This window comes from Podarcis gaigeae (genome assembly GCF_964106915.1).
Source record: "Podarcis gaigeae genome assembly, chromosome: 7".
NCBI classification, from domain to species: domain Eukaryota; kingdom Metazoa; phylum Chordata; class Lepidosauria; order Squamata; family Lacertidae; genus Podarcis; species Podarcis gaigeae.
In genome coordinates, this window is record NC_139683.1 from 29,036,987 (window position 1) to 29,052,026 (window position 15,040).

At 40.8% G+C, this 15,040-nt stretch overlaps 1 protein-coding gene and 1 long non-coding RNA gene across 10 annotated transcripts in view; one reads left to right on the forward strand and one right to left on the reverse strand.

Moving 5' to 3' along the window:
• The window catches only part of LOC310848739, a 39,549-nt gene extending 29,823 nt beyond the window's left edge, over window positions 1-9,726 (forward strand). For both annotated transcript variants that reach the window (XR_014566567.1, XR_014566568.1), the window contains 2 exons: window positions 6,247-6,379; window positions 9,608-9,726. This is a non-coding gene — a long non-coding RNA (uncharacterized lncRNA). The remainder of the gene's footprint in view (window positions 1-6,246; window positions 6,380-9,607) is intronic.
• Window positions 1-15,040, reverse strand: part of RALYL (RALY RNA binding protein like) — a 271,005-nt gene that overhangs the window by 120,605 nt on the left and 135,360 nt on the right. For all 8 annotated transcript variants that reach the window (XM_083748037.1, XM_083748039.1, XM_083748038.1 and 5 more), the window contains one exon: window positions 11,191-11,469. In XM_083748037.1, the coding sequence (XP_083604163.1) occupies window positions 11,191-11,446 (256 nt within the window). In that variant the 5' untranslated portion in view covers window positions 11,447-11,469. The remainder of the gene's footprint in view (window positions 1-11,190; window positions 11,470-15,040) is intronic.

Genomic DNA, 15,040 nt, shown 5'->3' on the forward strand with positions numbered 1-15,040 from the left:
TAAAACCCATATACTGAGGCTATAGCCCTATACATACATACATACATACATACATACATACATACATACATACTTACCTGTTAAATAAGTGGGGCTTACCTCTGAAGAGACATGAACATGATTCAGCTGCTGTGGGAGGGATACTGCCTACTACTTGTGCCCTTCCATAAAATGCCATTGTTGAAAAGAAGATCTAATAGGAGCTGAGTCTTCTTACATAAAACAAAACAAACAAAACACAAATGTGTGTCTTGTTCTCAAAGATGGACAGATAATTTTTCAAAAAGCATTCTTTCCCACCAGAGGTGGTCCTTGCCAGTGAGCAAGATGCCAAGTCTGCCTAAAACTACTGATGCCCAGTATTGCTATCACTCTTTTACGCGCCTTTCAGCCAAGCCAGATGAGAACAAAAGCAGTAGCTTGGGAACACAAAAAGACACAGCCTATTTTTTTTAAAACAAAACACTTACCAGCTGGTTGCAGTGGGGGGGGGGCAGGAATGGGGGGAATACTTGAAAATATAGCTGATATATGACAGGGCTGGGTGGGTACCAGGTGTCATAGAACTGAATCCAGGTAAAGCTGCACCAAACCTTAGGGCAAGGTGCAGTACCCATCATCCTTCACTACTGGCCAAGATGGCTGTGACTGATGGGAACGGGAGTCCAAAAACGCCTGGAGGATCACAGGTTTCTCACTCTGGGACTTTACTGTCCCTGATCTTTCATCCTTGTACCACCATAAAATACTGCTGTCCTAGTTTTACTGGGCTGTTTTGCCACTTCAAAAGGGGTACTGTCTCATGTGTTTCCGGGCAGCCTTCTAGTCAAATGCTCTTTCCCTGCCAAATCTCATTTTTCAAACACAATGCCATGCCCCCTCTAGGGCATACACACATGCAATTCAGTTTATCAGCTCAGCCCTAAATTTCTCCCTCCCCAAAACCCAGAGGCATTTAAAGTGGGAAATCAGCTGGCCAGACCAGTGCCATATCATTAACAACAGACCACCCAACAGCCTGCCGTGAGAGATGTGTGAAGCACTTTGAGGGCAAATCACTTGAATCCCTGACAAACTTGATGCCACAATTAGTTTGGGCCTGTTGGAGGTCCCTGTAGCACCACTAACTTAGAACCTGTGGATCCGTTTCAGTTGTGGAAGCCTGAAGCTTTCAGTGGCGGGACTGACTACAAGCGCTTCTTGAGGAGGTCTTCCCTGCATCCAAAGATTTGAGAGAACTATCATCCAGTCCCTAATATTCCCTTCCCGGGCAAGGTGATTGACAAGCTGGTGGCCATCCAGCTACTGGTATGCCTGGAGGAAGCAGATTCTCTGGATCAGCCTTTCTCAGCCTTGGATCACCAGAAGTTGTTGGACCACAACTCCCATCATTCCTAGTTAGCAAGACTGATGATGGGAATTGTAGTCCAACAACATCTGGGGCTAAAAAGTTGAGAAAGGTTGCTCTAGACCCATTTCAGTCTGGTTTCAGGCCCCGTTTTAGAACTAAAATAGCCCTGGTCGCCATGACTGATGACCTTTATCAGGAGAGGCAGGGGAAGTATGACTGTTGGTTCTTTTTGATCTCTCAGTGGCTTATGGGGTATGAGAAATTGGATGCACTGTATGTGAAGGTGTGGTTAAACAGGAAAGTTCAGGGTCATTATCAGAAAGTAGTAAACGGGTAAAGGGACCCCTGACCGTTAGGTCCAGTGGCGGATGACTCTGGGGTTGCGGCGCTCATCTCACTTTATTGGCCGAGGGAGCTTCCGGGTCATGTGGCCAGCATGACTAAGTCGCTTCTGGCGAACCAGAGCAGTGCACGGAAACATCATTTACCTTCCTGCCGGAAGGTGTGCTTTCAAACTGCTAGGTTGGCAGGAGCAGGGACTGAGCAATGGGAGCTCACCCCGTCACGGGGATTCGAACTACCGACCTTCCTATCAACAAGCCCTAGGCTCTGTGGTTTAGACCACAGTGCTACACGCATCACCAGAAAGTAGTACTAGGAGACAAATGTACTATGTGGCTTTGAGCTGGTGGGTCCTAGAAGAGTCCATTTTGTCTCCTATGCTTTTCAACTTCTATGTGAAGCAATTGCAAGCTCTCATCTGTGGTTTGGAGCACAGTGTTACTGGTATGCTGATGATGCACAGCTCTAGCTGTCCATTCCCTCTGAATCAGGAAAGACTTTGGAAGTGTTGGACTGCTAGAAGCAGTGGTGAGCTGAATAAAGTGAACCCTGACAGCAAACATATTCTCTGGGTGGGCTGTTCCTGTGTCTAGAATTAGGTGGCAGGTGCTCTGTATGGGGAGTTGGCATAAGGCACTAGGCCCATTGGCAAACCAGCTCTGCATTACAAAAGTGTCTGCAAATGTGACATGAAGGCTGGCAGCAACATCAGTCCCGCCATGTGGGAATCCCTTGCAGATCAGCGGCAGTGCCTGGAGACAGACAGTCAGGCTGTGTATCCATAGCAGTGACCAGAGAAGAATGACTATTGGGAAGAGTGCAGAAAGTAGAAATGTCCTGGTGCATCTGCAGCTGCACAACCAGAAGTCTTCATCTGCCCCGGCTGCAACAAAACATGCCTCTCCCGTATCGTTCTCTACAGCCATAGCAGGTGCTGTAACCTTCCAACAGTTTGATTTCACCCCCAAAGGCACACTCCTCCATTATCTCCTGAGACAGACAGATGCCAACCATCTATCTATCATCTATCTATCTATCTATCTATCTATCTATCTATCTATCTATCATCTATCTATCATCTATCTATCATCTATCTCTATCATCTATCTATCTATCTATCATCTATCTATCTATCTATCTATCTATCTATCTATCTATCTATCTATCATCTATCTATCATCTATCTATCTATCTATCTATCTATCTATCTATCTATCATCTATCTATCATCTATCTATCTATATCTATCTATCTATCTATCTATCTATCTATCTATCTATCTATCTATCTATCATCAGTGGCGTAGCGTGGGGGGTGCAGGGGGGGCCGGCCGCACCGGGCGCAACATCTGGGGTTAGGGCAAATCCATGGGTTAGGGGGCGCAAATCCACGGGTTAGGGGGCGCAAATTACTTGCCTTGCCCCGGGTGCTGACAACCCACGCTACGCCACTGTCTATCATCTATCTATCTATCTATCTATCTATCTATCTATCTATCTATCTAATCTATCTATCATCTATCTATCTATCTATCTATCTATCTATCTATCTATCTATCTAATCTATCATCTATCTATATCTATCATCTATCTATCTATCATCTATCTATCTATCTATCTATCTATCTATCTATCTATCATCTATCTATCTATCTATCTATCTATCTATCTATCTATCTATCTATCTATCATCTATCTATCATCATCATCTATTATCTATCTATATCATCTATCTATCTATCTATCTATCTATCTATCATCTATCTATCTATCTATCATCTATATCTATCTATCTATCTATCTATCTATCATCTATCTATCTATCTATCTATCTATCATCTATCTATCTATCTATCTATCAATCATCTATCTATCATCTATCTCTATCATCTATCTATCTATCTATCTATCATCTATCTATCTATCTATCTATCTATCTATCTATCTATCTATCATCTATCTATCTATCTATCTATATCTATCTATCTATCATCTATCTATCTATCTATCTATCTATCTATCTATCGTATTTTTTGCACCATAACACTCACTTTTTTCCTCCTAAAAAGTAAGGGGAAATGTCTGTGTGTGTTATGGAGGGAATGCCTACGGGTGGCATGCCTACGGATTTTCCTCCTCTAAAAACGACGTGCGTGTTATGGTCGGGTGCGTGTTATAGAGCGAAAAATATGGTATATATCTATCTATCATCTATCTATATCTATACAGTGGTACCTCGGATTAAGAACTTAATTCGTTCTGGAGGTTCTTTCTTAACCTGAAACTGTTCTTAAGCTAAGGTACCACTTTAGCTAATGGGGCCTCCCACTGCCGCTGTACCGGCATTGTGCGATTTCTGTTCTCAACCTGAAGCAAAGTTCTTAACCTGAGGTACTATTTCTGGGTTAGCGGAGTCTGTAACCTGAGGTACCACTGTATCTGTATCTATATCTATATATCTTCTGCATAATGCCCCATTTTTTTTTCATTTGTTTAAATCACCTTTTCATTGCTCATGGGTTCATTCATCTTCTCCAGCAACTGATAAAACTACTTTCCCTTCCATCTTATTTTTAAGTGCAAACATAAAGTACTAAATATTTTATTTTGTTTTGTAATTAGTTTCACACACACACACACACACACAGAGAGAGAGAGAGAGAGAGAGAGAGAGAGACTATGAATAGAAATGGAAATATCAGGCTTCTTTCCCTGCAGCAATCCCATGTCCATTAAATACACAGGCCCCTGCTCGCCTTCATTATGCTTACATAGTTATTCATGGATGCAGGATAGAAGGTATAGCCAAATAACAGTGGGTGGAATGTCATTCCCATCATTTTTTAACAAAAATTGTCTGTGTATATTTGTTTCTCAGATTGAAGGCAGCACAAGACCTGTTAAAATTTCTCTAAATCAGCTGTTTCATGGGGGGGGGGATTGCAGGCTTTGATTCATCAAATGTTCTGGATGTATCAGTAACAGAGTTAGAAAATATAGGATTAATAAATCAAATGCACACCAAGCTTGGGTTGTGCATGGGTCTCATAGGACTGATGACTCAGTATGTTACCTATTTTTAGCACCATTTATTTGGCAGTTAATTGTCATTTCTGGAACACGGTCTGCAAGTATTTTCATGTTTTGCTTACAAAAAATATTCAGCAGGTAGTTCATCCCAATGCTATGCAAGGATTGAATGCCATGGGCTAAACTACTCTACATGCAGTGTGCAAGTTTGCTGCAGAGGATACACTCCAATAAGGTGCTGGGTGTTTCCTACATGAAATTAGGCATGTGATGACTAGAGGCTTGATGAATCTTCTTTGTAAAGGTGTCCTGGCTCCAGAATGTGTATCTTAGGGCCAGGTACCTGATGCGTATATTTTTATATTTGAAAAGGAAGGCTAGTGCAGCTCTCCAGCTTTCTGAGTTCCTGTTCATTTTGAAGCCATTTCCCCTCCAAAATAGTGCATTTTCCAGGACTGCGATCTCATGCGGTGCTCCAAAACATGCAATTTAGGGTGCCTTACCCCCCCAAAAGCACTTGGGGGGCGGGAACTACGGCATGAAATCATGTGAGATCACAGTAACCAAAATGGCTGGCATGCTCTCTCAACGCAAAATGGGATGTCCCAGTTTTTCCAGGACACTTGTGGGAAATTCCATAGTTTATGCACTGTATGAAGAAGTACTATCTCATAAGGCAATGAAAAACCAGCTCCCTGACCTGGCTGTGACTTTCTCCAAAAATCTCACAGCCAGGTATGTGTTTATAATTATATAAACACTGCTGATTTCAACAGAATAGCTTGTGGCTGTTGATAAGACTGCAGCCCAGTGTGTATCATAGGTGCCAACTCCATGAACTGCTTTGGATTCTACATTTTATCGTTGTTCGGTGTACAAGTTGTCATGTGACCTCAGTGCTTCTGGAAAAGGTAGCTTGTAAATCTAATTGATAATTCATTAGATCATCAACTGCTGGGTTAAATGGGCTCATAAAGACCACTAAAGTTTTGGGGTTTTTGGTCTGCATAAATAGGCTACTTAAAAAACAACCTTGAATATTTGACTTATTTGCTAGTCTTGCTAGGAACCAATTATGCACTGTGGAGCTTCCTTTCTTTCGGAAATGAGAAAGCAACTGTTACAAACATGTCACACGACTAGCGATGTCTAGAGATTCAAAACTGTAGTGATGAATTGATTCACCCTAGAGATTACAGGCTCTGCAAACAGGGTTGGAATGTTTTTCTTCCATGAGCCACTGCGAGCAGGAGACATTAAAAAGAAGTGTTTGGGGCAGGGGCATAAAATGTGAAAAGGGGGGAATGGCTCTACTGCCACATCAGGTATATGTTGAACTCTTACTAAAAGTATTCTTTATTGCCTGCCCCACACATTATATGTTTTCTAGGCCTGTCATGATTTAGAAAGCTCCTGCAGGGCTCCTGTACTTCCCAAGAGGTTGTGCAATAGAGTGCGTTGTCCAAAATAATTATCTGTAACCACCATTTTACCTGAGGCCATATGTCATTCTGTGCTCACTAGGTACTTGGAGACTGTGTCTAATTTGGACCTGAAGGCAGGCGAACGTGAATAATACTTACAGAGATAAAATAGGATGAAAGCCACTGTGGAACTAATTTATTAGTTTTAAAGGACATCAGCCAAGGAAACTGTAGTAAGTCCTTTGTTATTTATTCCAAGGACTTGAATGTTTCTCTGTGTTGGATTTCTTAGCTTTTTTGTTTTTGTTTCTTTTAACAAGGAATTATGACTAGATTTAGTAGCTTTAACATATTCCTGCAAACAGTTAGACCTTACAATTACAATGTACTTGTGTCAAATTCTAGATTATCGTGTGATCTTGCATCAGTGGAATTGGGTATAAGTGGATTTACAAGAGAATAAAAGTTGTGGGATCAGGAGAAGAACCAAACCCTACAGGCAACCTATTTCAATGCCTTGTCTAGTACCTCTAAAAAGTAGACATGCCTCCCTCATGCATAATAAGAAATGAGAAATTAACCATAAAATAAGTTCCATTAGTCAAGCTGTCCCCTTATCATTAAACCATGTACCGGTAATCACATAATGTTAACTTGTACCCTAAATCATCCTGAAAATATTTGTTACAATTCAGTAGTGTCTAAAAGGGACACGGGTGGCGCTGTGGGTTAAACCACAGAGCCTAGGACTTGCCGATCAGAAGGTTGGTGGTTTGAATCCCCGCGACGGGGTGAATTCCTGTTGCTCCTGCCAACCAAGCAGTTCAAAAGCACGTCAAAGTGCAAGTAGATAAATAGGTACTGCTCTGGCGGGAAGGTAAACGGCGTTTCCATGTGCTGCTCTGGTTCGCCAGAAGCGGCTTAGTCATGCTGGCCACACGACCCAGAAGCTGTACACCGGCTCCCTTGGCCAATAAAGCAAGATGAGCGCCGCAACCCCAGAGTCAGACACGACTGGACCTAATGGTCAGGGGTCCCTTTACCTTTACGTTTTAATGGGTGCAGGTGCTCTGATGGGCACAACTAAAGATACAGCACCCAAGGCCACTTCAGTCACTTTAATGGAAGAAAGTAGATATTTTGAATAAAATAGGCCAGATTGCACACAAGAGAGGTGGAAACAGTGGGAAAACGTCACGATGAAAACAGCTTTTCGAATCAAGACAAATGCCACTGAAATGCGAAACAGAGTGAAATCAGCAGAACCTCTTCAAAATAATGTGTTTAGGTTAGGGATCCGTTGCTCCACATGATGTTGGCTACACCACTTAGCCATTCAGGCATACTGTGGTCTTCAAGAGATTCTTTGCGTGCCTTTTGTTTGAAAATTACCTTGAAAATTATGTTTGTCTCTCAAAAGCCACTGCAAAAATATGACAGCTACAAAAACAAAAATTGCAAGGTGCAGTCATTGCTTTAGGAGTCATTACCTTTCAAGTAAATCTTGGCTCACATCCTTTAATACACATAGTGAGGCCTTAAACTCTCATGGGTCATCCTTATGGCTCTCCACTGAGGCAGCAGCCTATTGGATTAGGAACTCTTAGCAGCCCTTCATAAGCAGCTGGTGCCTGCCCCAATGGAAGGGTCAATTAATGCTGCACAAGCACACTTATGCCATTGATTCAGGGACAGGGAGAGAGAAAGAGAGAGAGAGAGAGAGAGAGAGAGAGAGAGAGAGAGCAGGGTCTTGGATTATGGCAGCAAAGAAGGTTACTCGCAAACCAAGCAAACTTGGCAGGAACATGATGAGAATTTAGCTGCAAAACCGCCAGCAACTGCAGCTGTAAATAAAACTGATTCACTGGCTGGAGCTGTGAACCTGTTGTGGTGGCCAGCACAATTCTGATATCCCAATAACAAAAGTCCAATCAATGTAACTATAAATAAAGATATCTGTCAGGCCCTGGATGAACATGGATGGTCACTTGCAAAGCATTAATTTAAAACACAGTATATATATCATTGTGGGAAGAGCCAGTTCTTTGCTGTGTCCACCCATTGAGGGAAATTCTAACACCTCTCAGCTGGATACAGATGTGTGGCAAATTTCTCCTCGCTGCCTGGGTTCTCTGCATGGTTTGCCTTCTGCAGTAAAGTACTTCTTGGCAAATAGTTAGTATTCACCCTTAATTAATCTGTATTTTCTCTTGGTAATAGTAATTCCTAATACTTACTACTCACATATTGTTTTTAATAGGCACTCTACACTTTTCACTCACATAAGTTTAGTCCCAGAAACATCCCTGTATTTATTTGCATAATTCATATCTCACATTCTCGTCACAGATTTATGTCCCCAGGGCACTTAGAAGATAGTGAGAAACCAAAAGTAAAAAATTAGAAGCTACTACTGATAGAATGAAACATGCAAACTATTGCAGCAAATTAAAACAGCTGCTCTGCGTTAAATAATGCTTACATTAACAATTAATAAAAGCCTGGAAGTTTTTTTTTAAAAAAAAATATGTTTCCCTGGTACCTAAATTATAGTAATGAGGTCTCTAGGTGAGTCTTGGGGTGTGTGTGAGAGAGATAATTTTCCAAAAGTGAGGAGCCACCACAGGAAAGGCTCTCTCCAGGCATCACCTAATGAACTTAAGAGAGAGGGAGCACCCAGAGGAAGGAGGCCTCAGATGCCTATCTCAATGGACAGGCAGATTGATAGGGAAGAAGGCAGTCCAGCAACTATATGGTATGGTAGAGTAGCATTATTATTATCATCTCCATATTACAGATGAGAGCAGCAAGGCAGAGGTTGCCAGTGAGTTCATGCCTAAAACCAGATTTGAGCAAGTGCCTATTCTTAATCTAACTGCACACATTAGCTTGTAGTTTTCTCCAATTTATTTACTGAGCTACATGGACCAATGGACTCAGTATAAGGCGGAATTGTATGCTCCTTCCTATGTAATTTTAAAGGTAAAAATGAGAGGTATATATAAACAAGTTGCTATACATCAGTAGAAAAATGCTATGAAAGCCATTCAGTGAAATTTGTGGCTTCTGGGCAGCAAACCAGCATGCTAATGCCTACAGTGCTTCACAATTATTGGATGAATTTTATGGGTCACCAGACAGGATAAGGCTTTCTGAACTAAGTTCTTAACAACCGTATTTCATTTCACTCCATTATTTGGTCTTGCATGCTATCATGTGCTATCTAAGCCATCCTCCCCACCCAAAATCCTAAAATATCTCATGCCAGCAATTTAGAAGTATGTAGAATTTGTACAGATTAGAAAAAGGCTCATCCACAGAAAGGTATCCTGAGAAGTAGGAAATAGTTGTTGGGGTTGTAATGTACACTGAGGTTCACTAAGGTGCCATCTGTGTGAGCTGCGGATGTCATGTGAATGGAATAAAATTATTTACTATGTTTTGAAATACTTTCCTTACAGATAATTTGGACGACTTTCCTACCTGAGGAGAAGTGTGTCTTCACTGAATTGAATCCTATGTGGTTGTTGGGGGTATTTTCTCTCCCGTGGTGTGTGTGTGTTTATGTGTAGCAGCTGGTGCACCTGTAACTAGCTGGTTCTCTGTTAAGTAGCATTCCCATCCTTTATTTTCATTCTCTTGCTCAAAATCACAACCTCCCAAAGCTGCTTTTTCTTTAAAAACACAACATAAATCTGCACATCATACATAGTTTGTCCTTGACATATACACACAGTAAATATGTACCCCCCCAAAAAAATCCTCACTCATTGTTTCCCACACAGAAACTGGAATATTATTTATTGGGTGATTTAAATAAGGGGCAATTAATGCAGCTTACTGAATGCCCTATGTGCATTTATTTGAACTATTTATATACTATAGACTCCTAGTTGTGAATTATAAAGTTAGAAGATGCAACAAATCTAAAAACTGGTTTGAAGTCCATATTGTGCTATCAGTTTCATAATTTTTGATCTGCCAATATATTGCAAATCTTGATATGTGTGTGTGTGTCCTATGCAAAAATCATGATGCAGAATAAACTGGGAAGCTGGCCAAAGCCCTTACATAGCTCCATCCTTATTTCAGACATTGTGATATATCAGTACAATGTTTACCTGTTGATATATTGTGATATTGAAAATTGGATATTGCCCAGCCCATAACTCAGTATCTATGTGTCAGGGAACTGCCATCGGAGCCAGAGGCGGAGAGAAGGCTCCAGAGTGATGCCGGAGAGGGTCCCAGCAGGGAGAGAGGCAGCCCATCTGCTGGGGAAGGAAATCAGCGTAACACCAGTGGTGAAGTGGGGCAGATGGGGGAATCGGAGAGGAGGCTCCAGGACTCTTCGCCGGAGACCAGCAGGGAGAGCGCGGGTACTCCGCTGCCCACACCCTCCCTGCGCAGAAGACTTCCGCGCAGGGAGAGTAGGAGGAGACTTGGCATCAAAGAACTTCTTTGCTGGAAGAAGTTCAAGAAACGCCCAGACGGATTCTGCCAGCGACTGAGACAGCCACAAAGTGAGAGGCTGTCCAGACAGAAAGGGTTCAACCAGGTAACCTAGCCAGGAGTGGTGGCAACTTACGCACGAGCAACCCCTAGAACCAATACACTATGCCAACCAGGAATCACCAATGTGGCACCTACGGCACATGCACCCATGAAGGCCTTCTCTTGCACCCTCATGAATTAGATTTGGAAAAAAACATTATGTTGTAGCCAATAGATGGTGGTGCATGTGGTGCTTAACTGCGGTGTGTGTGTGCAGTTGTCTGGTTTACAAAACTACTCATGGGACCAAAAAGGTTGCCAAGCCCAGATGTACACTGTCTTGTCCATTAGTGGATTCTAAGCATTCCTGAATTATGATTGCTACAAGAATGAGGTACAAGCCAAAACAAAGGAGAAGAGTAAATATGTCAGTTGTTTTCATTCAAACGGACACAATCCCCAAGTACATATAGCTGTAGGGAAATGGGTTTTACAAGGAAGAGTAAAAGCATAAATGACAGAACACATGGGATGGCATGCAGATACTCACCGAGAGGTTGCCCCGCGATGATCCTGGCATTCTCTCCTGCCACAGCAGCCCTTGCATGCCTCTCACTCATATACTGTACAAATGCATAACCTTTGTGCACCGAGCAGCCAACTATTTTCCCATACTTTGCAAAGATTGCCTCTATGTCACCCTTTTTGACAATGGCTGTGTTGAGGTTGCCAATGAAGACTCTAGAGTTGATGGATTTGGGGTCATTCTTATTGGTGACATTACTGGTCTGTGTTTTGCCGGTCATGGTTGGCTCGCTTGACTTCAGCCCTTAAAACAAGACAACAAAGATTTATGTTTAGTTGTGTATATTCATCTCTAGTTAGGTATGAAGTTTAAGAACAACACCAACAACTAATTGAATCTAAGTCATGAGGAGTATATCGTTAATGATGACTGACCATTAGAAAGGTCCAGTGAACGTTATCAGAAACCAATTCTAAACCCTACATTTTTATGAATTTAAAATACACTCATAAATCAAGCCTTCTCAATTTTAGCACTTTGCCAATATTCACTGATTTAAACATGAAAGTTCAGTCAGTGGCTTATTAAATAACCATCTTTCCTTCACGCAAAATAAGAGACTAAAACACTACTGTGTGTCAATGAAATGAACAGCCAAGGCCAGCTGAGGAGCAAATCTTCACGATGATGAAAAGCTTGCCTGCTTTTATCTGGCTCCTGTCAATCAGAGTACATTATCTTTTCCAGCCTGTTAAATACTGTAGATCATTGCAAGAAGTCCAGAGCAGGTTGAATACAGCTGCTTAGTGCAATCAATATATTTCCATTAGGAGCTAGAAATTTCTTCTTTGCAGAATAGCTCAGAAGGGCAAATTTTTGTTGTTGTTTTGTTGTTAGTAGTATTAGTAGTAGTAGAAACAGGACCAGCAGCTAATTCTCATCAATGACACAGTAGGTTCTTATCTATCCATCAAGGCTGCCTCTGTGATTATGTGGTTAGATCCTGGAGATAGAATGGTTTGAATTCTTTGTGTTGCGACAATGAAACTGATGCAATTCAGTAGTTGGCATGAATAATTGGAACTGAGGTTTATGCTGTTTTTCTTATGAAACTGCCTAAGACATCGCATACTGTACTGCAATTAGTAAAACAATCACTATTTCATAAACTACTATCCTAACATTCCTGAGCATATCCTATCATTTGGAAACTGCTTCTGAATATGTTGGATATGAGCTCTTAAGTTTTTACAGTAGGACACACACTTCTCTCATGTCTGCAATTGACATAGCAATTGTCCACAAAACATTACGGAATATTAAGCTATTTCTTCTTCTTTTTTAATCCTCCCTCCAAAAAAAACCCTGGCAACAATTGTCTTTGCAGGAAAACCACTGAAGCTGTCCTCCTGAAACTTGGCAGGATTCATCACTCAGAAGGGGCAACATTGCCTGCAAATTTCATCCAATTCTGCCCCAAGAATCAAAACATTACAGATTGTTCCTTTAAAAAAACAGCAAAACAAACAAACAAAAAACTTTAAATGGTCCTAAAGATATTCATTTGTAATTTGGCAGGTTTTATCCATTCTGGAGGGGCTATTATGCCTGAAATTTTCATTCACATCTTTGGCATATAAATATAATTTTTAGAAGTTAGAATAAAAAGTTTTAGATTACAGTATTCTGTGATTTCTGTTAAGCTCCCCTCAATACTAAAGAGCAATCTCATGCATGTCTACTCAGAAGTCATCCCTGTTGTTTTCAATATGGCTTATTACCAGATTAGTATGTATATAATTATCACTTAAAATATTTTTATAAGTCCTGAGCGTATCCAAATATACATCCAAGTAAGTCGCTTGCCATTTACACTAGTGGCCAAAATTGTGGAAACCTTTTGGAGAAAGTGTAATTCTGAGGTTTGCTGGCTCTTAACACCACTTTCTTTTGAAGCAATGCCATAAAATGATATATCAACGGAATGATAATTTAATGAAGAATGTAATGCAACAAAGCTTGTTAAATTATCTGTATTCTATCAAAAGTTATAGCCAAATAACCAGAAAGGTGTGTTTAGAGAGCCAATCAGGTATCATCTGGTTTTAGCAATGATGGCTCAAAACACCACTTTTTTGAGTAATACCATAAAATTATATAAATGTTTTATATAAATATACCATAACCAAATTTTGCATGATGGTTCCTGACATTAAGGAGACGGTTTTCTTCTATTTGGATCCAGTTGAAATTATATTATGTTTTACAAGCTCACTAAATGAAGATCAACAACAACAAAAAACCCCCCAACAAACTTGATAGCAATCATATAACACACTGGCAAATGTCCTCTTTATTTATGTTGTAATAAATCATCCTTCATAAAAGTTATTGCATTACATTCTTCATTAAATTATCTTTCCATTGATGTATGATTTGTGGTATTACTCCAAAAAAGTGCTATTATGAGCCATCATTGCCAAAACAAGATGACACCTGATTGGCTCTCTAAAAACTCATTTTTCTGGTTATTTGGCTATAGCTTTTGATAGAATACAGATAATTGAACAAACTTTGTGCATTACATACTTCCATTATCTTTCCACTGATATATAATTTTATGGTATTACTCTGAAAAAAGTGGTGTTATGAGCCATCAAACTTGGGAAATACACTTTCTCCAAAGGGTTTCCACAATTTTGGGCACTAGTGTAACTAGAGGTCAACAATGTATTTTCAAGTCAGCCACGTGGCTTTTCTATTGGCCAGAAACTACTGCATTCACACACACATTTCCTAATACTGAAAAATGACTTTGTTGAGGAAGAGGCCATTTATATAGCAATTAAGTACATAACATTTATTACAGGGTACAGTTAAGAGTTATGTTACTGCTCTGCTCTGCTTCATTGTGGTCATATTTTAGATCTTATCACCACCATTGCTCAACTGAGGCTTAAATCTGAGATGCTATTGTACACACTCATTTCTCAAGTGGAAAAATGAACAAGTGGTGAAATCCCAAAGGATTATTTTAGGTAGTAATTCTTTGGCCCATTTCACACAAACAACCAAGTAGCATGGAGGTCTCTGGAAACGAAACGATTTTGACTCTGAATTACTACAGCACAAGGATGTTGGTAATTGAGAAGATCTACTTCTCATTTTCACCTGCAGGTATGGGAGTGGATATGCTGGACCATTGTCTTGCCTCAGTAATGGACTGGATGAGGGCCAACAAGCTAAAGCTCAATCCAGTTAGGACTGGGGCACTAGACTGGATGGATAGCTCTTGATGGGGTTATACTCCCTCCGAAGGAGCAGGTGTCCAGCCAAGGGGTACTTCTGAATCCACTGCCATCACTTGAGGCTCATGTGGCCTTGGAGTGGTGTGGAGTGCCTTCCATCAACTTCTGCTGATGGCCCAATTGCACCCCTTATCTCCAATACAATCCTTAAATTACAAGGGACTTGCATATATACTTTATAATGTGGCCTAGTGGCCAAGTGATCAGAAAGCGGACTTTTCTATAGATCGATATCAAAAGACATTGTGCTGAGCCACCTGCAACACAGCAGCTTCATGGAAAATGGAATATAGGAAGTTCAAGTGCATGTATCAGGCAACTGCACTCCAGGATTTAATGGAGGAATCTTTCTCATCACCTGCAGCCTGATTCGTTAGACTAAACATACAAAGAACTTAACCTATATCTTCTGCATGCAAAGCGTATGGTCCACAGCATATTTGTATCAGAAATATGCAGAGACTCAGCATAATGGCAACGGTGAAGTAGGGTGGCCGGCTGCTGAATGGTACTAGGAGTGGGGAATAATGCATCTATATACTACCCTGAGACATTTAAACTAATCA